The 27,020-nt window shown below is 42.3% G+C and overlaps 1 protein-coding gene across 1 annotated transcript in view; it reads left to right on the top strand.

Annotated features, from left to right (window-relative positions):
- The first annotated feature begins 3,924 nt into the window (after positions 1–3,924).
- Positions 3,925–27,020, top strand: part of srrm4 (serine/arginine repetitive matrix 4) — a 71,169-nt gene continuing 48,073 nt past the window's right edge. Inside the window, exon 1 of the mRNA XM_057831372.1 lies at positions 3,925–4,381. Coding sequence (XP_057687355.1) covers positions 4,206–4,381 — 176 coding nt within the window. The 5' untranslated portion in view covers positions 3,925–4,205. The remainder of the gene's footprint in view (positions 4,382–27,020) is intronic.

Here is a 27,020-nt window from a genome sequence, read left to right as displayed (position 1 = left end):
CCAACAAAGCGGGGTGCTAACTTCTTTGATGAGGCTCGAAGAGGGAGGTCCCGGGCGTTGAGCCAGACCCGCTGCCCTGGCTGGTAGGCAGGCGCCGGGCGACGTCGACGGTCCGCCATTCTTTTCATTCTGTCACGAAGCCGGCGCGGGCAAGGTGGACCCAAATGCAGGGAAATGTAGGCGAGGCAGATGAAAGGTGCAAAAATGATTTAATTGAAGCCAACGAAAAACAAAGTACAAACAAAGGCTGTGATAATCCAAAGAAGGCTCTAAAGCAAACAAAAACTGTCACCAACAAAAGACTGCTTTTCAAAAACTCACTTGAACACAAGGGCTTGGATAGACGTGAATACTGTTGATGAGAACTTGACATGGACTTTGACGTTGACATAGACACTTACATTGACAATGACACAACCAGGGGTGACAAGAAACTGGGTCTTTATATACACACGCAGACAAGGGGTAACGAGACGAGGAACAGCTGGGTAACACAGGTGGATGTAGATTGCAGGATACACTGGGAGAACACACACAGGTGAAATCAATGGGTAATCACAGAGACAAGTCACACTAGGAAAAACCCAACACAAAACCTAACACATCCCAGAATTCTCCCACCTCTCGGCCACCGTAGTTTGGGCTGCGTGGCGCGCAAAAACGCAGAGAAGAAGATGGTAAAATTTATAATAAAGTTGCAGAACAACACTATGTTGGCCTTTGCCAAGGCAAAGACCCAGGTAATTACTAAAGTATGACTAAGATGTAAATTAAAAGGGCTGCCAAAAAGTACACTGGATTAGGATTTAAATTGCTGCTCACAAGATTTTGTATCTCAACGTACTGTAAATTCCTCTAACTTTGCACTTGAGTGAAAGTATCGTCTATTATCGTTTCTAAGAGGCACTCCACACTTAAACTGCATCCGTGCATAGGAAGCTGGTGGGAAAAGTTTGGGGTGTGGGTACGCTTGCTATAGAGTGTGTGTGTGTGTGCATTTGTGTATGAGGGGATTGCCTGGCTGTTGCTCTTTGTTATGTGTCATGAAGAAAGTGGAGTGCAGAGGAGGAGCCAACGGCCAGGAGAAGCCCCTGGGGGAGGTTTGTGTCAACCACATGCTCCGGCTGCTTCTCTTTGTTATGCTGATGCCTTTCAAGACGCTCATGCAGTGTGTGTGTGCAGCATATGACAGAGAACATAACTGTCAGGGGTTTTCCTTCTGCTTATTCTACATACAACTGCTTCAACATATCACCTGGAGATACACCAAAATAAAATATCTTGTCTGAAGCTGAAGACCGAAACACAGAAACAGATTAAAGTAGTCTAGTAATAAATGGAGTCTTGAAAATTCAGCCGCGGTAGCAATTTTGACTTTGGCAAAAGTTGCTAAAAACTAAAGCTGATATATCTGGCCGATTTATGGACTTCTTCCCAATATCGGCCATAGGTAGATTTCAAAAAAAAAAAAAAAAAAAAAGGTCGATAACAAAGGATTTTGATCAGATATCTTTGTGGCAACTACAGCTGCCGCTGACGGTAGGACCCCGATAGTGTAGCATTTGCGTTATCATTAGATTAGCATAGCGAGTTGGCAAAGGAAATGGTTACATACATATACATACATCTTATTGAATAATAGTAGTAGTTTAGACAGTTCCTGATTTAGTGCCGTTTTAATTATAATAGTTTACATGCATTTTTCAAGATGCGTGCTGTGTAATATTACTTCAATGTCACTTAACAAGGCAAAAAAATTATACACTGCTGGCCAAAAGTGTGGGCAACCCTGCAATTCTGTTAGATAATGCTCAATTACGCAAAGGATAATGGAATTTTTAAAAAATCATTATCATTTTACAGAAAACTCCACAAATGGTCCGGACAAAAGTATTGGCAGCCTTTGATAAATCATGTGAGGCTTCTCTAATTTGTGTAATTAACAGCACCTGTTACTTACTTAAGGCACATAACAGGTGGTGGCAATAACTAAATCACCCCTGCAGCCAGTTAAAATAGATTAAAGTTGACTCATCCTCTGGCCTGTGTCCTTGTGTGTACCACATTGAGCAGGGAGAAAACAAAAGACCAAAGAACTGTCTGAGGACTTGAGAAGCAAAAATGTGAGGAAGCATGGGCAATCTCAAGTCCATCTCGAAAGACCTGAATGTTCCTGTGTCTACCGTGTGCAGTGTCATCAATAAGTGTAAAGCCCATGGCCGGAAAAGAAAAATTGACGAGAGAATTCAAAGAAAGATTGTTCGGATGGTGGATAGAGAACCTCGATTAACATCCAAACAAGCTGTCCCGCAGTCCGAGGGTACGACAGTGTCAACCCTTACTATCCGTCGGCGTCTGAATGAAAAGGGACTCTAAGGGAGGATACCCAGGAAGACCCCACTTCTGACCCAGAGACATAAAAATGCCAGGCTGGAGTTTGCCAAAACCTACCCGAGAAAGCCAAAAACGTTTTGGAAGAATGTTCTAGGGTCAGATAAGACAAAAGTAGAGCTTTTTAGGAAAAGGCATCAACATAGAGTTTACAGGAAAAAAACGAGGCCATGGCAGAGGTTCCCTGATGTTTTGGGGTTGCTTTGCTGCCTCTGCCACTGGACAACTTGACCGTGTGCATGACATTACAAATTTTGCAGCGTTACGTAGGGGCCCAGAGGGAGAAACCTGGGTCTCCCTCAGAGGTCAAAGATCTTCCAGCAGGACGATGACCCAAAACACACTTCAAAAAGCACTAGAAAATGGTTTGCGAGAAAGCACTGGAGACTTCTAAAGTGTGTCCGGACCCAAATCCAATAGAGCACCTGTGGAGAGATCTGAAAATTGCAGTTTGGAGAAGGCACCCTTTAAATCTCAGAGACCTGGAGCAGTTGGCTTCAAAAATCTAAAATTCCAGCAGAGCATTGTAAGAAACTCATTGGTGGATACCGGAAGCGATTGTTCGCAGTTATTTTGTCTAAAGGTTGCGCTACCAAGTATTAGGCTGAGGGTCCCAATACTTTTGTCGGGCCCATTTTTGGAGTTTTGTGTAAAATGATAATGATTTGATGATGGGTACCGGGGATGTGCCCCCTGGTGTTATACCGTGCACCCCTCCAGGCCCGGGGTGTGGGCCGTGGCCCTGGGTTGGCGCCTGCGCGGTGTCTCCGCTCGTCCGCGTGTTTGGTGGGGCTCGCGTATGGCTGGATGTGATTGGCTGCGTTCGGGTCGAGGGTCCTGGAACTGGCGGTGGGGCGGTTGCCAACGGGCTTACACTCATAAGAGATTCACACGATTACCGGGTTCTAGATCACAGAGCTGGTTTGTGTACATTCTACCACTCCCAATCACTTAACTTCTAGACTTCCCCACCCCCATTAATAGTTAGTGCAGGCGTTCAATGTATTTCTTGTTATTGTTTGTGTTTCTTTTGTTTCTTTTCTTCTGTTCTCCCATAACCCTTTCCTGTTTGCTGCTTGGTCATTATAAACAAGGTATGTTGAATGATCACAATGGGAGTAAGTCATACTCTCAATGTGAAACATTAAAACTGTTCAGACCAACCGGACACTTAGACTTCCATTCTCCATGTCAAACAGCTGAACAGGACAGGTTAAAAAAAAAAAAAAAAAAATGGTGGGTTTCCATCATTGCGTGTGGGCGGAGCCGGACGGCAACATTTGATGTCTTGCCAGAAAAACTGAGGGTGGGTTACCGTCGCTTCATTAGTCCCCGGCACCTGGGGAAGAGCGTAAAGAAGCTGGAGGGACAAGTGAAGTGATGATGTGAGCGAGAGGGGTTTGTCAAAGAAAAGGATAAAAGGAGGTACAGCCCCCCACCCTCTCTTGCCTGGTGTCCCTCCCTCCTTTGACGTCACTGGCTGAGGGACACAAAACAAGCTACTTGCCGCGTATCTCTTCAGTCCGCGTTCACTTATGCAGGCATACTGCCACGCGTGCGATCGTCTGATCAAACCTGAGACCGCCACGCGCACAAACACCACTCGCGACTAATTGGAATTATACCCATTGAAGACGGGAGCGATCTCAACCTCTCTCCGTTGCCTACCAGCACCCCTCATCTGGAGAACAATACCTCCACAACGTAGTGGGAGGGTGGGCTTTAGTCCCACGTTGACACACTGACCCGGGAGCGAGAGAGGCGGGTTTCAGGACTTGGACAGCTCCCGGCGACGTTCCCGCGCACGCGGGATCATGCAGACGGCGAGTTCAGTCCAGTTTACTGTGGAGTCGCAAGAAAGGAGTGCCGCCATGCTGCATCAGAAGCAGCTCTTTGAGAAGTTCTGGAAGGGGACCTTCAAGGCGGTTGCCATGCCGAGGCCGGAGAGTGTTATTGTGGCCAGCATCATCGCACGCACGAGGCTGACCCGGTGAGTACGGGAAGGGAAAAGTTAGGGGTTAAAAAAAAAAGTTAAAACATGAGCTTGTTGCTTGGACTCTGCTTCAGTGTCTATGAAAACATGGACTTGATATTCTTACTTTTCTCAGGAATGAGTGTTGTTTTTCGCAGCCTTTTCATTTTTGTATTAGTCATATTTTAGTTGTTTCAAAATGACATTTAATGTTATGACAAAGATACGTTGGTGTAATTACATATCAGTTTTACGAGTTGCAACATTGGACATGAGATGTATATATGCCACCCAGGGGCGTTGCAAGTCACTCCCAGCAGCAATCCTTGACTCGAGTCTTGAATTACTTGATTACACGTTTTCATACACTATCCACGTTGACTGATATCATCAGTATCTTCACACCTTTCACTGACGAATGTATTGAAGCATTATCGCCACCTACTGTTCCGGAGACCTGAAATCTTGTTAATTTTTTAGACTTCGACAATAAGGGGGACAGTTCGCCCTAGAAGGCGTTTTCAGTCCCGTAAAACACCAATCACCGTGAATGGGGGCTATAAATCCCTCACAGCAGGGGGTGCTGAGGATCTTTTTTAGTGTTTCCCATCCAAAAACAGCAGTTTCGGTCCAAATACAGTGGGGCAAATAAGTATTTAATCAACCACTGATTGTGCAAGTTCTCCCACTTGAAATATTAGCGAGGCCTGTAATTGTCAACATGGGTAAACCTCAACCATGAGAGACAGAATGTGGAAAAAGAAACCAGAAAATCACATTGTTTGATTTTTAAAGAATTTATTTTTCAAATCATGGTGGAAAATAAGTATTTGGTCAATACTAAAAGTTCATCTCAATACTTTGTTATGTACCCTTTGTTGGCAATAACGGAGGCCAAACGTTTTCTTGTAATTCTGTTTCCACCCCATGCTTCACAGTGGGTATGGTGCAATTCAGTATTCTTTTTCCTCCAAACACGCGAACCTGTGTTTCTACCAAAAAGTTCTATTTTGGTTTCATCTGAACATAACACATTCTCCCAGTCCTCTTCTGGATCATCCAAATGCTCTCTAGCAAACCACAGACGGGCCCGGACATGTACTTTCTTGTAATTCTTCACAAGTTTTTCACACACTGTTGGTGGTATTTTGGCCCATTTCTCCATGCTGATCTCCCCTAGAGCAGTGATGTTTTGGGGATGTCGTTGGGCAACACGGACTTTCAACTCCACAGATTTTCAATGGGGTTGAGATCTGGAGACTGTCTAGCCCACTCCAGGACCTTGAAATGCTTCTTACGAAGCCACTCCTTTGTTGCCCTGGTTGTGTGTTTGGGATCATTGTCATGCTCATCTTCAATGCCCTTGCAGACGGAAGGAGATTTTCACTCAAAATCTCTCGATACATGGCCCCATTCATTCTTTCCTTTACACAGATCAGTCGTCCTGGTCCCTTTGCAGAAAAACAACCCCAAAGCATGATGTTTTCACCCCCATGCTTCACAGTGGGTATGGTGTTCTTCAGATGCAATTCAGTATTCTTTCTCTTCCAAACACGAGAACCTGTGTTTCTACCAAAAAGTTCTATTTTGGTTTAATCTGACCATAACACATTCTCCCAGTCCTCTTCTGGATCATCCACAGCAGGGGGACACGTCTGGCAGTGCAGGATTTGAGTCCCTGGCGGCACATTGTGTTACTGATAGTAGCCTTTGTTACTGTGGTCCCAGCTCTCTGTAGGTCATTCACGAGTTCCCCCTGTGTGGTTTTGGGATTTTTGCTCACCGTTCTTGTGATCATTTTGACGCCACAGGGTGAGCTCTTGCATGGAGCCCAGATCGAGGGAGATTATCAGTGGTCTTGTATGTCTTCCATTTTCTAATAATTGCTCCCACAGTTGATTTCTTTACACCACTAGGCTACTACAAAGATGGCGTTCAATTTCACCTACAGTTTGTGTTGGAGTTTTTGTATTGGAAATTAAAGCACCCGTGTATTATCATGCGAATCCCCGCAACTAGATGGCGCAATGACACACGAACGCATTTGAAAACTAAAAGGGCAAATAAGAATCGGTTTAACACCCCCCTTTCCACAACACTAAAATAAATTGCACACGAATACCCAACAGTGCTCTGCACGGCGGCAGCTCAACAGCAACAACTAACAAAAAGATGGTTACAATGCAAGCTTGTTTTACTTATTTGAAGACAACAAAGGACAGTCATCTACATTTTCAGGAAATGTCGCTGCTTTTGTAAAGAAAAACAAAAATGGCTAATTCTCTTCTTTTCCAATAGCGCCTTATTCAAAGTGACCCGGTAGCAAGCAAGGTTTTAGATGGTGTTATCAAAAAAAAATAAATAAATAAAAATGTCAACATTTCTATTTAATCCCTAAAGTGCCTATGACAGCATTATAAAAAAATCTTAAATAGCATTATTATGTGAATTAGAATCATATTTTGAGACGATTCAACTATATACAACAATTTGGCAAAGTGCAGATGTTGACAAATTAGTCTTTTAATCTGCCCTTTAGCCCCGCCTGTCATCATAACGCTTTAGCGTCCCCAGCTGGGCTGGGTCACGATTTCATCTGATTAAGAATTCAGCCCATTGAGGGGGAAATGTGAGGGGTGTACTCACTTTTGTGATACAATGTAAATGCCTGGAAAAACTGGGGAGGCAGACAGGCATTAGTCGCGAAAATCCCGAAGGTTTGAGGATTGTCTTAACGAAAATCCCGAAGTACAAACAAAAAGACTATGGACCAAAAAGGTAGTGATGGGGCCAGTGATACCAATGCGCTGGCGCTCGCGCCGAGCTCATGGACCAACCCCTCCGTCGGTGCGCGTATCGCTACAAGAAAATCACGTGACCGATGCATGGACTCATTGAACTGTGTCGACACAGTCATGACGCGGCAAACTGGTTCAAAAGGAAGCGCGTCTGTCAACGCGATGGAGCTGCTGAAACAATCTACATCTCACGGTTACTTCCTCGTTGTCTACATGCTGTGGAAATGGACGTAAGACAGGGAAAACACACTTGTCATCTTCCATTCAAAATACAAATAATTTTAAGGTAAATCTTAGTTTATTAGTGTGACGGGTACACGCGGGTCCGTCGTTTGCTTGGTAATTTATTAGAAATCTGTAATTAAGCTATAATTTATTTTTTTGTCCACTTCAATTTCTTTCTGATGGGCTATGGTAGCACTTAGATGAGAAAGTGGGGAGTCAAGGAGGCAATGCAACTGTAGATGAAATTGCAAAAGTGCAACGATGCATGGCTGTGCCGAACATGGCACGCAATGCCGATTTTCTTCAATACTGGAGGAGCCAATGGACATCTTATCCAAACCTCTTTCAACTGGAAATTCTTGTGCATACTGGCATCGTTGGTTCCATGCGAGTGTGTTGTCCACAGCAGGCTTGTTTAAAAAAAAAAAAAAAAAAAAAGTAACCAACTAAATTTTAAACATTTAAAAAAACTATGTTTTTGAATAACATTTTATCAGAACAAAAAGTCCACAGGCATTCCTTATTCACCCATTCATTATACTTACATTTTCACATTATAATATATGTTCACATGATTTAAAGATATGGTATAATGCAATATGAATGCAAATTTGATTTTACATGCTATGTCATCAATTCAGTGTCAGTCTGTCAAGTGGGTTGCCTGTATGGATTTTTATGTCCAGCAGGCGTCAGTATTCAATGACACAGTATCCACTGTGTCAACACAATGTTTCACTGTGTCGACACGCTTCATGAGGTCTGACGGACCCATCACTACAAAAAGGCCAAACAAATATCAAGAATACTAACAAAAACTGGGAAACAAGATTACCTACCGGGATACAGGAAAACCCGGGCATGGACGCAGAGCGTGAGGGGAACAGACGCTGGGATGGACAATGACGCATAACAAGAATAAACAGCACATGGGGATCTTAAATACAGACATGGGGTAACGAGACAATGAGGAAGAGGTGGGTGACATAAGAGGCAGCGGATTGGTCAACACACAAGGAGTAGGCCACAACAGGTGAAATCAATGGGTAATCACATGGACAAGACACACTAGGGCCCACAACCAAACTCAAACCATGACAGAGTGTGTATTATCATCACCAAGTTGGCAATGCCCTTGTAGACACTATAATATTTCAATGTTCATTCCATTTATTTTTGGACTAAAATACGACTTAGACTTAAAAGTATTTGGCCCGAAAGAATGAAAATGATCAGGGCTGCCACAAGCAACACTGGTTTTATCCAAGGCCGGAGCTTGACATGGTAATAATGGTGCAGCATGACAGTAATCGCTATTAAAAGAGTGTTGATAGATGGAAAGCACACTGACATTTGCACACTTCTGTACACGAACGTGTGAAAAATGACACGAGCCTTTTAATGACACAGCCATCGATTCCCTGAATGATGGGCAGTGCTTTACCGCTAACCCGTGAAATATGTCGACGCACGCGCCCGCTGGTGGAGGCGGGCTCTCTAAGATAGATGATGCCGGCTGTCGCTCACTAATTGAGAGCTCAAAATAATCGCAACTGACAAAAACAAATCGCTTTGTCGTCTCGAATTCCTTATTAATGTGTACTTTCTGAACTGCCACAGAGGGCTAAATGGAATTGAAGCACAAAAGAGAAAGACTTATTGATACGCCATGATTCCCCTCCCACTCATTCTTATTTGCCAGATAGATAAAACAAGTAGATGCTTGTAGACAATATTATTAAAATACTAGAGCTTCTCTTTCGCAGGTAAACCCCTTGGGGTCACTGCTGATTTTGATATCACATCACTTCCTATATATTTGGGGATATTTTAGGGTCACTTCCTTTTGATATCAGGTCACTTCATATTGATTCTGGTGTATTTCAGGTTCATTTCCTGTTGATATTTTGACATATATGGCCGTCAATGGCATCAACTCCCATATGTGTCAATGGAATCCAAGTACATTGGCATCAATAGAGTCGACATATATGGCCGTCAATGGCATCAACTCACATATGAGGCAATGGAATCCAAGCACATTGGCGTCAATAGAGTTGACATGTATGGCCGTCAGTGGCATGGACGTACATAGCCGTCAATGGCAAGGAGATATAGGGCTGGCAATGGCAAGGACGTACATGGCTGTCAATGGCATGGATGTACATGCCTGTAAAGGGAATCCAAGTACATTGGCATCAATAGAATCAACATATATGGCCATCAAAGGAATGGATGTATATGGCCGTCAATGGCATGGACGTACATTGGTGTCAAAGGAATAAATGTACATGGTTGTCAATGGAATCCAAGTACATTGGCATCAATAGAATTAACATATGTGGCCGTCAAAGGAATGGATGTACATGGCCGTCAAAGGAATGGACGCACATGGCCGTCAATGGCATGGACGCACATGGCCGTCAATGGCATGGACGCACATGGCCGTCAACGGTATAGACGTACATGGCCGTCAACGGCATGGACGCACATGGCCGTCAATGGCATAGACGTACATGGCCGTCAATGGAATAGATGCACATAGCCGTCAATGGCAAGGACATACACGGCCGTCAATAGCATGGAAATACATGGCTATCGATGGCATGGCCATGGATGTACATGGCTGTCAATGTAATCCAAGTACATTGGCATAAATAGAATCAACATACTGTTTATGGTCGTCAATGGCATGGACGAACATGCCCGTCAAAGGAATGGACGTATATGGCCGTCAATGGCATGGACATACATGTCTGTCAATGACATTGATGTACATGGCTGTCAATGGAATCCAAGTACCGTATTGGCCCGAATATAACACGGTGTTTTTTGCATTGAAATAAGACTGAAAAAGTGGGGGTCGTCTTTTATTCACGGTCCAGACATTATACCCATTCACAACGCTAGATGGCGCCAGATATCATTGGAGCGAATTTGAGGAGTAATGTTCTGTCATGACAGACCTCAGCTACTCTCAAGTTTAACCAGTTTGCATTGCTTTATTGCAATGTTTTTCCTTATTCAGATTTGTTTCAAGACTACAGTTACAGTTAGACTTCACCTTGATGTTTAATGCAGTTATTGCAATTTTTTTGTTTTATCACAATAGATCAGAAGCCATTCATTACTAAAGATTCAGATATTAAGATTTTACTGAGGCAAAATAACATGCTTTTTCTCTCAAATTAATTTTTATAATAATATTTTTTTCAGATGTACTGTAATTATTTTCTGTATAAAAATTAATTTGGTGTTCAAAAAGTCTTTTTTCAAACTTGAGTCTTGAAAAAGAGGGGGTCGTCTTATATTCAGGGCCGTCTTATATTCGGGCCAATATGGTACATTGGCATCAATTGAATCAACATATACAGTATGGCGTCAAAGGGATGGTTGTATATGGATGTTAATGGAATGGACGTACATGGCTGTCATTGACAAAGATGAACATGGCTGTCAATGGCATCAACTTACTTGGGCGCCAATTGAATGTCAATAGGCTGTAATGGTAAGTTTTTAGTCAAAAATCACAACCACCCGTTTTTCTCCCATTGAAAATGAAGGGGAAATTTTGGCCATTTGAGTTAGGTTTTCCCTTTTTACATACAGGATTGTACCAACTCTCCATATGTAGCTTTACTTGTCACATACACTTCAGCAAAATTAACACTTGAAATACTCCACAGTCAGGCAAGTTTCAGTGTTTTCAATTTCACTCTATCATTCCAGACACGGCCTAAAACAAGAAGTGTGAGTGCCAAGAAAGGCAACCTGCTCCTACTTCCACTCAAAATGAAATGTCACGTCCTTAGCCCGCCGACACTAAATATGAAGCTTAACTTTTTAAAGATAAAAGTCATAAATCCTGCCTTGAATAAATTCGTTCGGGCGGAAGCCGCTCGGATCCATCGCCGGCACGCGGTCGACCTTTAATTTATCCCGCCAGACATTTTGACGACTTAATTTTGAAATATTAGTGGAAAACAAAAGGCCTGAAGAAAATGGAAGCGATTTATCTCCTTAAAGAAAATATTGATTTGGAAAACTTTTGTTTCTTCTTGTTTTGAAGGCCCATGATTTAAAGCAGGGGTGGGTCAAACTCATTTTGGTTGATGGGCCACATTTATGGCAATGTTTGTTTTTGGTCAAATAGGTTAACTTACTGGGTGACAAAAGTCAAAATGGCTTGGACGTCGAGCAACATCAGTGGGCGTGTAAAATGAGCATTCAGTCCTTGCAGTATACGTGAATTGGACGTTTACTTGAATCACTGTTGGAGAAAAATGTACTTCTAATAGTAGTTTCACTACACCTACTTTTTAGTTTAGTTTTACTTGATTAGATTTGTGAAGAAATGCTAGTTGTACTAGAGACATAAATTGTTCCTCTTTATTCTACCTATAACCAGAGGTGGATAGAGTAGCCAAACATTTACTCAAGAGTAGCATTACTTCAAAAAAATATTACTCAAGTAAAAGTAGTTATCCAAAAAATGTACTCAAGTACAAGTGATAAAGTATTTGGTGAAAAGAATACTCAAGTCATGAGTAAAATTGTGAGTAACTGCTTAAGATGTTTGAATTTTTTCCTTTTTCTTTTTAAAAAAAATAGTGTTTTTTTTTATCGCAGCAAGTTATCTACAGTGGTATGAAAAAGTATCTGAAACTTCTGGAATTTGTCATATTTCTGCATAAAATCACCATCAAATGTGATCTGATCTTTGTCAAAATCATACAGATGAAAAAACAGTGTCTGCTTTAACTAAAACCACCCAAAAATTGATAGGTTTACATATTTTAATGAGGATAGCATGCAAACAATGACAGAAGGGGGAGAAAATAAGTAAGTGAACCATCACATTTAATATTTTGTGCCCCCCCCCAACTTTGGCAGCAATAACTTCAACCAGACGCTTCATGTAGCCGCAGATCAGTCTGACATATAGATCGGGACTAATCATGGCCCATTTTTCTCTACAAAACTGCTGTAGTTCAGTCAGATTCCTGGGGTGTCTGGCATGAATCGCTGTCTTTAGGTCATGCTGGACTTTGACTTGGCCACTCCAGAACCTGTATTTTGTTTTTCTGAAGTAAATTTACTTGATCATTGTCTTGTTGCAGCATCCATCCTCTTTTTAAGCTTCAATTGTCTGACAGACGGCCTCGGGTTTTCTTGCAAAACTTTTGAATTCATACTTCCATTAAGTTGTCCAGGCCCCGAGGCAGCAAAACAGCCCCAAATCATGAAGCTCCTTCCACCATGCTTCACGGTGGGGTGTTGATGTTGGTGAGCTGTTCCATTTTTCCTCCACACATGACACTGTACGTTACTCCCACAAACTTAAGCTTTGGTTTCCTCAGTCCACAAAATATTTTGCCCAAACTTCTGTGGAGTGTCAAAGTGCCTTTTTGCGTACATTAAACGAGCAACAATGTTTTTTTTAGACAGCAATGGCTTCCTCCGTGGAGTCCTCTAATGAACACCATTCTTGGCCATAGTTTTACATATAGTTGAGATATTAGACTGTTCCAGTGATTTCTGTCAGTCTTTAGCAGACACTCTCGGATTCTTTTTTTTACCTCTCTGAGTATTCTGCGCGGAACTCTTGGCGTCATCTTTGGTGGGCAGCCAATCCTTGGGAGAGAGACAAAAGTGCCAAACTCTCTCCATTTGTAGACAACTTCTCAGACTGTCAATTGATGAACATACAGACTTTTAGAGATGGTTTTGTATCTTTTCCCAGCTTTATACAAATCAACAAGCCTTGATGGCAGGTCTTCAGACAGCTCTTTTGACCAAGCCATGATGCACATCAAACAATGCTTCTCAACAAGACAATTCTTACAAGGTGTGTGTTTTATAGTGGGTAGGGCAGCTTTAAACCACTCATCAGTAATTGGGCACGCACCTGACCTAAATTGGTTTCAGTTACTTTTTAAAATTAATCACGTTAAAATATTTGACAGAAAAAACGCACATGCCCCGCTCAAACAGACTAAAATGACAGTACAGTGTAATGTCCGCTTGTTACTTGTTTTTTGGTGTTTGGCGCCCTCTTCTGGCGCTTGGGTCCAACTGATTTTATGGGTTAGTACTATGAGTGAGCATGGTGTAATTATTGACATCAACAATGGCGAGCTGCTAGTTAATTTTTTGATTGAAAATTTTGCAAATTTTATTAAAACAAAACATTAAGAGGGGTTTTAATATAAAATTTCTATAACTTGTACTAACATTTATATTTTAAGAACTAGAAGTCTTTCTGTCCATGGATCGCTTTAAGAGAATGTTCATAATGTTAATGCCATCTTGTTGATTTATTGTTATAATAAACAAATACAGTTCTTATGTACCGTATGTTGAATGTATATACCCATCTTGTGTCTTACATTTCCATTCCAACAATAATTTACAGAAAAATATGGCATATTTTAGAGATGGTTTGAACGGCAATTAATTACGATTAATTGATTTTTAAGCTGTAATTAACTCGATTAAAAATTTTAATCGTTTGACAGCCCTAGTTATTTTATGCAGAAATGTGAGAAATTCCGAAAGGTTCAGATACTTTTTCATACCACTGTATATAAACTGTGACTATTATTCTGTACTGTAACATATTACATAACCGCATTAAAGCCACTCTAGGTAACTTTTCAACCTTTATAAAATATTTTCATAACATTTGTGATGATATGTCGACTGACAACTACCGTAATTTTTGGACTATAAGCCGCTACTTTTTTCCCTTCATTTTGAATCCTGCGGCTTATAGTCCAGTGTGGCTCATTTGTTGATTTATTTGGGTTAATAAGTAACACTTTATTTGACATCGGCTTCATAAGACTGCCATAAGACAATCATAATTATGACGTGACATTATCATGGGCATTGATGAATGCAGATGTTATGAAGTGTCAGCAGGCAAATTATGTCACCAGCTCCAATCTTTTACATCCATTCAAAAGTTTGCCCGATGACACAAAATGATGTCTGTCATAAGCATTCATTTTTTGCTAATGGCAGTGTCATGTCATAATTATGATGGTCTTATGACAGTCTTATTGTGCCACTGTTAAAAAAAGTGTTATCAAATTCCATAACTACCAATTTATGAAACAACTACAACAGTAACCAAAGAAATACCGTAATTTTCGGACTATAAGCCGCTACTTTTTTCCCTTCATTTTGTATCCTGCGGCTTATAGACCAGTGCCACTTATTTGTTCATTTATTTGGGTTAACGAGTAACACTTTTTTTTTGACAGCAGCTTTATAAGACCATCATAATTATGACATAACACTATCATGGGCATTAATGAATACTAATGACAGATGTCATTAAGTGTCATCTGCCAAATTATGTCACTAACACCATTTATGTCCAGCTCGGATCTTTTACATCCATACAAAAGTGAGATAATCACTACCACTATCAAATAAAGTGTTAAAAAATAACATAACTAGCAATTAATGAAACAACTGTAACAGTAACCGGTAAAATAATTAGCACAGAACATGAATCTGGATTGTTATTTACAACTGTAGAACTGCAATGCATGCTAGGAGGCATGTTGGACGACAACAGTGTTGACAGCAGAGGTTGACTGTCTTCCCTAAGGGAGCAGTGATGGCCAAATGAAGCTTCTTGAAGCAATGAAACTTTGCAGTCAATTAGTTCAAAGCTTCATGGTGGTTCATTTGGTCTTATGACAGTGGTATGATGCCGCTGTCAAATAAAGTGTTACCGGTTAGTATCTTTTGGTGTAAATATCCTGTAAATATCCCATAACACAGTGACGATAGCCGCGGCTTATAGTCCAGTGCGGCTTATCTATGACCAAATGTCATTTTGATGACAAATATGGTGGGTGGCGGCTTATAGTCGGGTGCGCCTTATAGTGCGAAAATTACGGTAGTTGAATTACACCTGTTTTTATATCTTTATATTGGCACTAATTAACTTTGAGGAGGGAGGCAGGAACCCTGCAACACAAAAAACTACAAAGTGCTGACTGCTTTACGGCATACTACCTTTACCGCACGTATCTGTACTTTTACTCCACTACTTTTCAAATTGTCGCCTGCGTTACACATTACTTTAAAAAAATTTTTTTTATTTGTCATTGATGTCATTGTGAATTGATAGTTTAGTTTTCAGTGTTCAGTACATTAAAAAATTCATTGTACGAATTTTTTTGACGCGTTTTCCGATTTTTAGTATTGTCAAAAAGTAGAGGTTTTTTAATGTTGTAGATTAATAATATTCCTCCATACTTGGCGCACCGTGGTTGTTTACCACCCTAGAGGCTCAATAAATTATGCCGCAGTCAAATACGGAACATATTTAATGGGAGTTGACACTAAAAAGCACGTGGAAAAAAACACTTGCACGTCTTTAGTATGCTGAATTGGGTAGATGTACTAGTACTATAAAATCTACATATTTTTTTACTGCGAGGCTTCTGTTATAGTGCCACACCCTGTAATGTTTTGTAGCCATTTCTTACTGTCCTTATTCTGCTGCTTGGGATGGATGAATGTCGTCCAAAAACATCGACAAAGGGCATATTCATGCTAATTTGATAGCGTGATAATATATTACATTACTTCCAAGGTGATCCGTAAACTTGTAAGAATAACCTCTAAGTGTATGTCAGCGTTAAACACCTGAACTGAAGTTAATATAAAATTGGAACATTGCTGATGGATTTCGTGTATGCAAGTCGTGATGTACGATATGACAATGTACAGTATATCGTCTATACATTATAACATTATCTATACATTATATATCGCCATGAGGATCTCATTTTGCCAATTTTGTGACATTTTGGGCAGAAAGTATATGTACATGACTGCCGCCCTTATGCTCTTAACGGTTGCAGTATAGCACATCAGCTATGCTTAAATTGATGTCTAATGTCTCTAAACTTTACAGTCATCTCATTACAGACCAGGGGCATCACTATGCAGGTAGATTTGTGTATTTATTATTCAATAAAAAAATGGTGCTCCAATCAAAATATATATTTTCAACGGAAAAAAAGTCACTTCAATAAAAATAAAATGTGTTTGAATGCAAAATATGAATTGGAGACTCTAAAAAAGCATTTGAAAACTATTTTTCTTTGATTTTTTCAAGTTTTTTTTTTGTTATTGAAACAACTTTTTGGACTGAAGTAATGTTGATTTGAGTTTGGGGGCACATTTTGGGTAGGACATGTGTGTCTTCAATTTAATCCAGAAATAAGTTGCTTCAAACAAACAAAAAACATATTTTCAAAAGAAAAATCACTTTGAAGATAAAGTTTTTGAATGCCAAAAAGTATTTGAGACTCAAAAATTACTCATTGAAAATGTTTTCCTTGGTTGAAGCAATCCTTTTTGTGTTTGTTCCATTTATGGGTAATTCCATCCGTCCGTCCGTCCGTCCGTCCGTCCGTCCGTCCGTCCGTCCATCCATCCATCCATCCATCCGACCAAACCCGTCCCTGGGTAATCTGCTGGGCAGGTCATTTTCCAAGATAACAATGCAAAAATAAATAAATTAATCACATTAAAATATTTGACGCAATTAACGCACATGCCTCGCTGAAACAGATTAAAATGACAGCACAGTGCAATGCTACTTGTGTTTTTGGGAGTTTTGTCGCCCTCTGCTGGCGCTTGGGTGCGACTTATTTCATGGGCTTAAGCACCCATGAGCATTGTGTAATTATTGACATCAACAAAGGCGGGCGACTAGTTTATTTTGTGATTGAAAATTTTACAAATTTTATTAAATCAAAAACATTAAGAGGGGTTTTAATATAAAATTTGTATAACTTGTACTAACATTTATCTTTTAAGAACTACAAGTCTTTCTATCCATGGATCGCTTTAAGAGAATGTTCATAATGTTAATGCCATCTTGTTGATTTATTGCTATAATAAACAAATACAGTACTTATGTACCGTATGTTGAATGTATATATCCATCTTGTGTCTTATCTTTTCATTCCAACAATAATTTAACAATTTTAATTACGATTAATTAATTCTTAAGCAGTAATTAACGCGATTAAAAATTTTAATCGTTTGACAGTCCTAGTTTTGAAAGTTACCGTATTGGCCCGAATATAAGACGGTGTTTTTTGCATTAAAGTAAGAATGAAAACCTGGGGGACGTCTTATAACTGCGGCCTAAAAAAAAACAAAAAAACTGCCGCCTAGACATATACCCATTCACGACGCTGGATGGCGCCAGTCATCAATGAATCGAATGCTGAACTTCAGTTACAGTTAGACTTCACTTTGATAATTAATGCAGTTATTGCAATTTTGTTTTATCACAATATTTTTTTCTTATTTATATTTCAAAAACCAGAAGCCATTCATTTATGAATTTGATTGCACTTTAGTTTACATATTTAAATGTTAAATGTTTAAATGTTCAGATATTAAGTTTTAAATGCGAAATTAAATGCCTTTTCTCTCAAGTATATTGTTATAATCATTTGTTTCAGATGTATTGTAATTATTTTCTGTATAAAAATTAATTTGGTGTTCAAAAAGTCTTTTTTCAAACTTGAGTCTTGAAAAAGAGGGTCGTCTTATATTCGGGCCAATACGGTATTTCTTTGTTTGTTTCTCATGATTCCATATTTTTCCTCAGAATGGAGTGATTCCATAATTATTTCCCTGCACTTGCTCTACAAAAGTAACATTTACTGACCACCACAATGTTTTCTATTCATTTCTTTTAGTGTTTTTGACTGCTAAAAAGTTGCACTTTTGAAGTACTTAATTATTTTTTCAAGCTTTTCATCTGAGTTTGTTCCACATAATAAAATGTCTGAGTGAGTGCTCGTCCGAGACTGGTGATTCCATACTTTTTGCTTGGAGTTGAATAATAGCTCATATCGTGATGGAGGGGTTTTCCCATATCGCACACGACTACACACAAGCACGCGGTTACTCGTTCCGTCGGCATTTGAACGACAAAGAGCGAGAACATTATCCGTCACGCTGGCTGGGGACGACTGATTTTGTTTGTCGGTCTTGTATTATTTTCATTATGCATTCATGGGAAGTAGGGGAAAAAAAATCTTTTTCGCAATCATTTTTCCTGCTGACTGCACAGAGGCACATTTATGCAAATGCGACAAATGGCCCACGTGGCTCTTCTTTTTCTTCCATGTTCGATTTTTCTCCAATTGGTTACAGTCTCGACTTGTCGTCACATTGATTTAAACTTCCTTTGACCTTTTGAATCCTCAGTGTTATCCGATTGAACTTAAGTAAATAAATCGTCGCGTATATGCAATATTGGCCTTCTGTTTTGAGGTTTCGGAGCACTAAAGTAAGTCGTTATAATGAATTGAGTCGGTCCGGAATTGTTTTGGGGATACGCGGCTAGCGCGGCTAATTATAAAACGGGTAATTAACGACTCTGGCAGATGAGCTCATTCCTACAGCTCGCTATCGTTTGATGGAAGCGACATCCCCAAAGTTTTGCTTTTCCGCTTTGGGCTCGAATGAAAGAACGGGTTATCGCGCTTCTCCTTCTTCATTTGGAAAAACATGAAAGTCTCTCCGATAGCCACGCAATTAATGATTTATTTTCAGCCATTCTATTTAAACAGAAAGGAGAAGATGGAAGGAGGGGAAGAGAATAGCTTTGTCTCAGTGCTCAGGAACGAGGGAATCTCACAATTAATGATTTTTCTATGATTGGACCTTTTCACCCCGACTGAGGCATCATACAGAAGGCGCACTCAATGCCAACAATTATAATATCGTATTTAAAGCGCCTTCCATTTTCTCAAAAGCCGACAGTGCGCATGATACAGGTAGTCCCCAGGTTACGAATGAGTTTGTTCCTACGTTGGCGACATAATCCGAATTTCCACGTCAGTCGGATTGAACCCTTTAAATACCACTAAATCTCAAAATAACTATCCAAAAAGTCCAAAAGTAGTGTACAGGTAGTCCACGCGTTTCAACGTACTCGACTTATACGATTTCGACTTTACGACGCCGGAGTCTTGTCCCCCTTTTTTTTTTTAATCGCACAAACAGTACCTGAAATTACCTCATAGTATCTTATCTTTGACTTTATTAACATGACTTGCTCTGTCCTTACTAAATGTGAAGTTGTTCAGCTTGACAGACAGCAAACGAAGCTTTTTGATGCTTTCTGTACACGTCTGTTTAAAACGACACACATTTTAACAATAAAACCCTCGACACAAAACGATTGGTGTTCAATTGTCCATCTAATCTGATTAATATGTTGAATTTAGTAGATTAGATTAGCCATAGACTTCATAATGTATTGACGGGACACGGGGCCGAGCATTGTTGGCGAGGCCGTCAAAGCTGACCGAGTGGAATCACAGACAACGAGCTTTTTTTGTTGAAAATTCTTGTGAATAAATGCTTCAATCCCCAAATTCTTGATAGATATGGGCATAAAACAGTCTCGGGTCTTGGTTAAAAGCAAAAAAACAAAAACAAACAACAACAACGTGCAGTTAGAATTTATTTTACGTAAGTATGTCGAAGTACAATGCTAGTCTGTTAGTGAATGTAGCTAGTGGCCGCCTGATGTAAACAGAGCTTTTCCGGTGAAAATTCTTGTGGATAAAAGCTTAAATCCCCGAATTCTTTATAGATATGGACGTAAAACAGTCTCGATTCTTGGTTAAAAGCAGAAAAAAAAAAGTGCCGTTAGCATTTATTTTAAATATGTCATATCTGTATGCCTTCTCAGTTGTTTTTTCTTTCCAGCATCTGATTCAGCTGGATGGGCGGGGCCGTGGCCGCACACCTGTGGCGCATTAGGAGCGCTCACTATTTAAGGACTCCTGTCACCGTCTGCGAGTGTCGGACTATTGCATATGCTTGTTCCTGCCTTGCTTACCGCTGTGTGCTCATCGTCATCCTCGGTGCCTTCCGACGTTCTTCGGTCGTGTTCTGGTTTGATCTTATTTACTTTTGTGCTCTTCTGGATTTTGTAGTTAGGATTTTGTACTCTGTTATATTCACGCCATCTTGGGTGCTCTTTTAGTTATACTTGTTATATCCGCGTTTTCTAGCGTGCGTCCTAAGTTGTACTTGTTATATCCGCGTTTTCTAGCGTGCGTCCTAAGTTGTACTTGTTATATCCGCGTTATCTAGCGTGTGTCCTAAGTTGTACTTGTTATATCCGCGTTTTCTAGCGTGCGCCCTTTGTTATACTAATTAAACACAAACATTTGCTCTATTGATCTCCTGGTCTGTGTTTTTGGATCCACATTAACGGCTTGCCGTCATAACAGAATAGTCCGACCATGGATCCCACAGACTCGGAGGGTATTCGCCACGCGCTTGCCGGTCATGGTCATATGATCAGCAAGCATGAACAATCGTTAAATGAACTAGTGAACGTGATCACCGCGCTAACCACTAGAATTGAAAATATGGCCCCACCTGCACAGTCCGGTGGCGTAGGTAACGCTGCCGCGGCGCCCGATCACTCCGCCCCGTCTCCGGTTGTTCCACCGGCTGCTTTCCGGGAGCCAGTGTTGCCACACCCCCATCGTTACGAGGGAGAACCCGGCGCTTGTCGACAATTTCTGCACCAGTGCTCCCTTGTATTTGACCAGCAGCCATATACGTTCGCGAGTGACAGGTCCCGTGTAGCGTATACCATGAGTCTCCTCGCCGGTAAAGCGGCCACTTGGGCAATGGCGGTAAGCAACGCTAATCCCGCAATCCGTCAGTCATTCGAGACTTTTAAAACAGAGTTTGTGAGAGTATTTGATCACCCGGTTAGAGGCAAGGAGGCAGGCAGCCGCCTGCTGGATTTTTTTCAAGGCGAGCTTAGCGTGGCGGACTACTCCATCCAATTCCGCATTTTGGCCGCGGAGTGCGGTTACGACGAGGCGGCGCTGTGTGGAATTTTTCGGAGGGGGCTGTCGTCTGCGGTGAAGGACGAGTTGGCGGCCCGGGAGGATTCCTCGGGCCTGGAAGACCTTATCTCCTTGTCCGTGAAGTTGGACAATCGACTGAAGGAGCGCGAGAGGGAACGAGCCTTGGAGCAGCGGGGCCATCGTGGGTCGTCATCGCGGTACGGTCCGGCAACGTTACGTGCAGACGGCTTCGTCGAATCACCATCAACCTCTACGCCGACGCGGAGTCCGGTCCTGGCGGGGGAGGAGCCAATGCAACTCGGCAGCGGTCGTCTTTCTACGGAGGAGCGGCGGAGACGGATGAGGGCGGGCTTATGTCTTTACTGTGGCTTGCCGGGGCACCACGTTGCCGCCTGTGACGCGATCTCTTCACGTCGTCCTGGATCTTCGGCCCCTGGGGTTCCTCTCGCCAGAGGGGGGACCAGGTTCGTACATTATGGCAATCAGTCAAATGATTTGCCTCGCAACGAGTCGATTGAACTAAAACAAACTCGAGGTGAAATGAGACTGCAATTGCCGGGAGAGGTTTCGCATGGGGGGGTTAATTTTAGGTTCACTGCTTTAATAGATTCAGGGGCAGATGAATGTTTTATGGACCAGAGTGTTGTTGATGCTCTTAAATGCCCATTAATAAGACTCTCTACTCCTAAAAAGGTTCTAGATCTCGATGGGCGACCCCTGGCGGACGTAAGGTTTATAACGCCCCCGCTTAAAACAAAGCTGTCCGGGAACCATTTTGAGGTTCGTAGCTTCTTGGTTATGCCATGTAAATCGGCTTCGGTTGTGCTAGGGCTCCCCTGGCTAAAGATGCATAACCCTAATATTGACTGGACTAAAACACAAGTAGTGACTTGGAGTTCCTTCTGTTACGCGCACTGCTTACGCTCGGCGTGCCTACTTCCGGATCAAGCCCAAACAGTTGCCGAGCCTGTAAATTTAGTAAATGTTCCTGCCGAGTACCATGATCTCGAACAGGTTTTTAGTATAGACCAGGCTAAGACCCTGCCTCCGCACCGCCCTTACGACTGCGCCATTGACTTGCAGCCCAATGCCCCACTACCTAGCTCGAGGTTATATCAAATTTCTAAACCTGAGCAGGAGGCTATGAGAGATTATATAACCTCTTCCTTGGCAACTGGCCTAATTCGCCCTTCGTCCTCACCGTTGGGAGCGGGGTTTTTTTTCGTTGGCAAAAAAGATGGGGGTCTTCGGCCGTGCATTGACTACCGGGGCCTTAATGAGATTACTGTTAAAAACAAATATCCGCTGCCATTATTAGATTCGGCCTTCGCACCGTTAAAGTCAGCCACCATATATACCAAGTTAGACTTGCGCAGCGCTTACCACTTGGTTAGGATTCGGGATGGAGATGAGTGGAAAACCGCTTTCAAAACCCCGCTCGGACATTTTGAATACTTAGTCATGCCTTTTGGTCTGACTAATGCACCCGCTGTTTTCCAGAGCCTCATAAATGATGTGCTTCGTGACATGCTAAATGTCTTCTGTTTTGTTTATTTAGATGACATCTTAATATTTTCTAGAAACTTGCAGGAACACCGCCAACATGTCCGCATGGTCCTCCAAAGGCTTCTGGAAAATAGGCTGTTTGTCAAGGCCGAGAAGTGCGAGTTCCACCGCGGGTCAATGCAATTTCTTGGTTTCATCGTCGAAAAAGGGCAATTACGGCCTGACCCAGCCAAAATTCAGGCAGTTGCAGATTGGCCAACCCCCACTTCACGTAAGCAGTTACAAAGGTTCCTCGGGTTTGCCAATTTTTATAGGCGTTTTATCCGGAACTATAGTATGAGGGCCGAGCCCCTTACCAGGTTGACCTCTAATAAACGCCCGTTTGTGTGGTCCTCTGTGGCGGAAGCCGCTTTTGTAGGTCTTAAAAGGGCATTCACTAGCTCACCTGTCCTTGTTCACCCTGACTCAGATCTTCCTTTTGTGGTCGAGGTTGATGCGTCGAGTTCCGGAGTGGGGGCCATCCTATCCCAGAGGTCTGCAGTCGACCAGAGACTACACCCCTGTGCATTCTACTCCCGCCGCCTCACCCCCGCGGAGGCAAATTATGACGTCGGCAACAGGGAGCTGCTCGCTATAGTTCAGGCTTTACAGGAATGGAGGCACTGGTTGGAGGGGACGGAGGTGCCGTTCCAAATACTCACCGACCATAAGAATTTGGAGTACCTCCGGGCTGCCAAGCGCCTCAACACACGCCAGGCCCGTTGGGCGCTGTTCCTGACACGTTTCAACTATGTGATTACTTACCGTCCGGGATCACGCAACGGGAAGCCCGATGCCTTGTCAAGAATTCATGAACCGGTGGAGGAAATGTCTTCAGAGGAGCCTGTTGTTCCAGAGAACCTGATCATCGGCGCACTCCGATGGGAGGTTGAGCGGCTAGTGGAAGACTCTCTACGGGGTGTTAGGGTGCCCGGAGGCTGCCCTGCTGGCAAACTTTTTGTTCCGGACGCTCAGCGTGCAGGAGTGCTAAAGTGGGGGCACACCTCGAAGTTTGCCTGCCACCCGGGTGTGTCCCGCACGTTCTTCCTCATTTCCCAGAGGTTTTGGTGGCCGGGTATGCGAAAGGACGTCATGGACTACATTTCTGCGTGTTCCATCTGCGCTCGGGGCAAATCGGCCCATCAAGCTCCAGCAGGACTTCTGCGTCCGTTGCCTGTTCCATCTCGTCCTTGGTCCCATGTTGCACTCGATTTTATTACTGGCCTTCCACGCTCAAGGGGATATTCCGTCATCTTGACAGTGATTGACCGATTCTCCAAGATGGCGCACTTCGTCGCTCTCCCCAAGTTGCCTTCAGCTCTGGAGACCGCTGACCTGCTGGTAACACACGTTTTTCGAACCCATGGCATTCCGTCTGACCTAGTTTCTGACAGGGGACCCCAGTTTGTGTCTCGGGTTTGGAGAGCATTCTGCAAAGCTCTGGGGGCCACGTCAAGTATGTCTTCCGGCTACCACCCACAGTCCAACGGACAGACAGAACGGGTCAACCAGGAGCTGGAGGCTGCCCTCCGTTGCGTTTGCCAACTGCATCCGGCCTCCTGGGCCTCACACCTGCCTTGGGTGGAATATGCCCACAACACCCTCATTAGCTCAGCCACTGGGAGGTCGCCTTTTATGTCGGCATACGGGTTCCAACCACCACTGTTCCCTTCTCAGGAAGCCGAGGTCGTCGTGCCGTCCGTCCAAGTGCACCTGCGGAGGGCCCATAGAGTCTGGAGGGACGCTAGGGCTGCACTAGTCCGCACTGCAGCCCGCAACCGCCTGATTGCTGACCGCCACAGAAGACCCGCTCCGGTCTATCGTCCGGGCCAGATGGTCTGGTTATCAACACGGGATTTGAACCTTGCTGGGACTTCCAAGAAGTTGGGCCCTAGGTTCGTGGGCCCTTTTGCTGTGGACTCTGTGGTGAACCCCGTCGCGGTCAGACTACAGCTTCCCGGTTCAATGAAGATCCACCCAGTCTTCCACGTGTCTCTGCTCAAGCCGGTCTCCACTAGCCCCCTGAACCCTCCACCAGTGCCTCCTCCTGCCCCTCGCGTGGTTGACGGTGGGCCGGTATATACGGTGCGTACTATTCTCGATTCTAGGAGGCGGGGAAGGGGGGTGCAGTACCTGGTCGACTGGGAAGGTTATGGCCCTGAGGAGCGCCAATGGGTCCCCCGCTCCTGGATCCTCGATCCATCGCTTTTGCGGGATTTCCACTCCCTTCATCCCTCGAAACCAGGTGGTCCGCCAGGGGGCGTCCGTTGAGGGGGGGGTTCTGTCATATCTGTATGCCTTCTCAGTTGTTTTTTCTTTCCAGCATCTGATTCAGCTGGATGGGCGGGGCCGTGGCCGCACACCTGTGGCGCATTAGGAGCGCTCACTATTTAAGGACTCCTGTCACCGTCTGCGAGTGTCGGACTATTGCATATGCTTGTTCCTGCCTTGCTTACCGCTGTGTGCTCATCGTCATCCTCGGTGCCTTCCGACGTTCTTCGGTCGTGTTCTGGTTTGATCTTATTTACTTTTGTGCTCTTCTGGATTTTGTAGTTAGGATTTTGTACTCTGTTATATTCACGCCATCTTGGGTGCTCTTTTAGTTATACTTGTTATATCCGCGTTTTCTAGCGTGCGTCCTAAGTTGTACTTGTTATATCCGCGTTTTCTAGCGTGCGTCCTAAGTTGTACTTGTTATATCCGCGTTTTCTAGCGTGCGTCCTAAGTTGTACTTGTTATATCCGCGTTATCTAGCGTGTGTCCTAAGTTGTACTTGTTATATCCGCGTTTTCTAGCGTGCGCCCTTTGTTATACTAATTAAACACAAACATTTGCTCTATTGATCTCCTGGTCTGTGTTTTTGGATCCACATTAACGGCTTGCCGTCATAACAAAATAAATATGTCGAATTACAATGCTTGTGTGTTAGTGAATGTAGCTCATGGCCGGCTGATGTAAACAGACCATTTCCGGTGAAATTTCTTGTGAATAAATGCTTAAACCCCCAAATTCTTTATAGATATGGACGTAAAATAGTCTTGATTCTTGGTTAAAAGCAAAAAAACAAAAACAACAACAACAACGTGCAGTTAGAATTTATTTTATGTAAGTATGTTGAAGTACAATGCTAGTCTGTTAGGGAATGTAGCTAGTGGTCGCCTGATGTAAACACAGCTTTTCCGGTCAAAATTCTTGTGAGTAAATGCTTAAATCCCCAAATTCTTTATAGATATGGACGTAAAACAGTATTGATTCTTGGTTAAAAGCAAAAAAAAAAAAAAAACAACAAAAAAAACATGCAGTTAGCGTTTATTTTACATATATATGTCGAAGTACAATGCTAGTCTGTTAGTGAATGTAGCTTATGCCTGATGTAAACAGAGCTTTTCCGGCAAAAAATCTTGTGAATAAATGCTTAAATGCCCGAATTCTTTATAGATATGGACGTAAAACAGTCTTGATTCTTGATTAAAAGCAAAACAAACCGTGCAGGTAGCATTTACCGTATTGGCCTGAAATGAAGACGGCCCTGATTTTAACCCTTAAACACCTGCAACATGAAGCAATTATCAGAGAATCACAAAATTTGAAAAATAAGGTCCTAATTAAACCTTTTTTTTTTTTTCAAATTTGTAAAAAGAAAAGTCAAAATGAATATGTGTAATAAGCGCTCTAATATCTATAACCCTTGCTAAATTCTGTTTCTTTTTCTCATGGAACCTGCAGATGCATGTGTTGACTTGCATCCATCATTTTAATTTAAAAAAGAAATGTCAAAATTCTGAATTAGTCTCAAAATCATGAAATTTTAGGTGTATCAAATGTGATACATTAGGCTATAAAGGGATAAGACGAACACAAAATTAATTTTTATACAGAAAATAATTACAGTACATCCGAAACAAAAGATGATAACAATATATTTGAGAGAAAAAGCATGTTATTTGGCCTCATTCAAATCTTAATATCTGAACATTTAAATATGTCAACTCACGAAAAAGAATGGCTTCTGGTTTTTGAAATGTAAATAAACCAATCTATTGTGATAAAACAACAGAATTACAATAACTGCATAAACCATCGAAGTGATGTCTAGCTAACTGTAGTCTTGAAACAAATCTGAATAAGGAAAAACATTGCAATAAAATATTGCAAACTGGTTAAACTTGAGAGTAGCTGGGATCTGTCATG

Source organism: Corythoichthys intestinalis, chromosome 3, assembly GCF_030265065.1.
Source record: "Corythoichthys intestinalis isolate RoL2023-P3 chromosome 3, ASM3026506v1, whole genome shotgun sequence".
Classification (NCBI taxonomy): domain Eukaryota; kingdom Metazoa; phylum Chordata; class Actinopteri; order Syngnathiformes; family Syngnathidae; genus Corythoichthys; species Corythoichthys intestinalis.
Note: the sequence above shows the minus strand (reverse complement) of the source record. Positions and strands in the feature narration are given on the sequence as shown.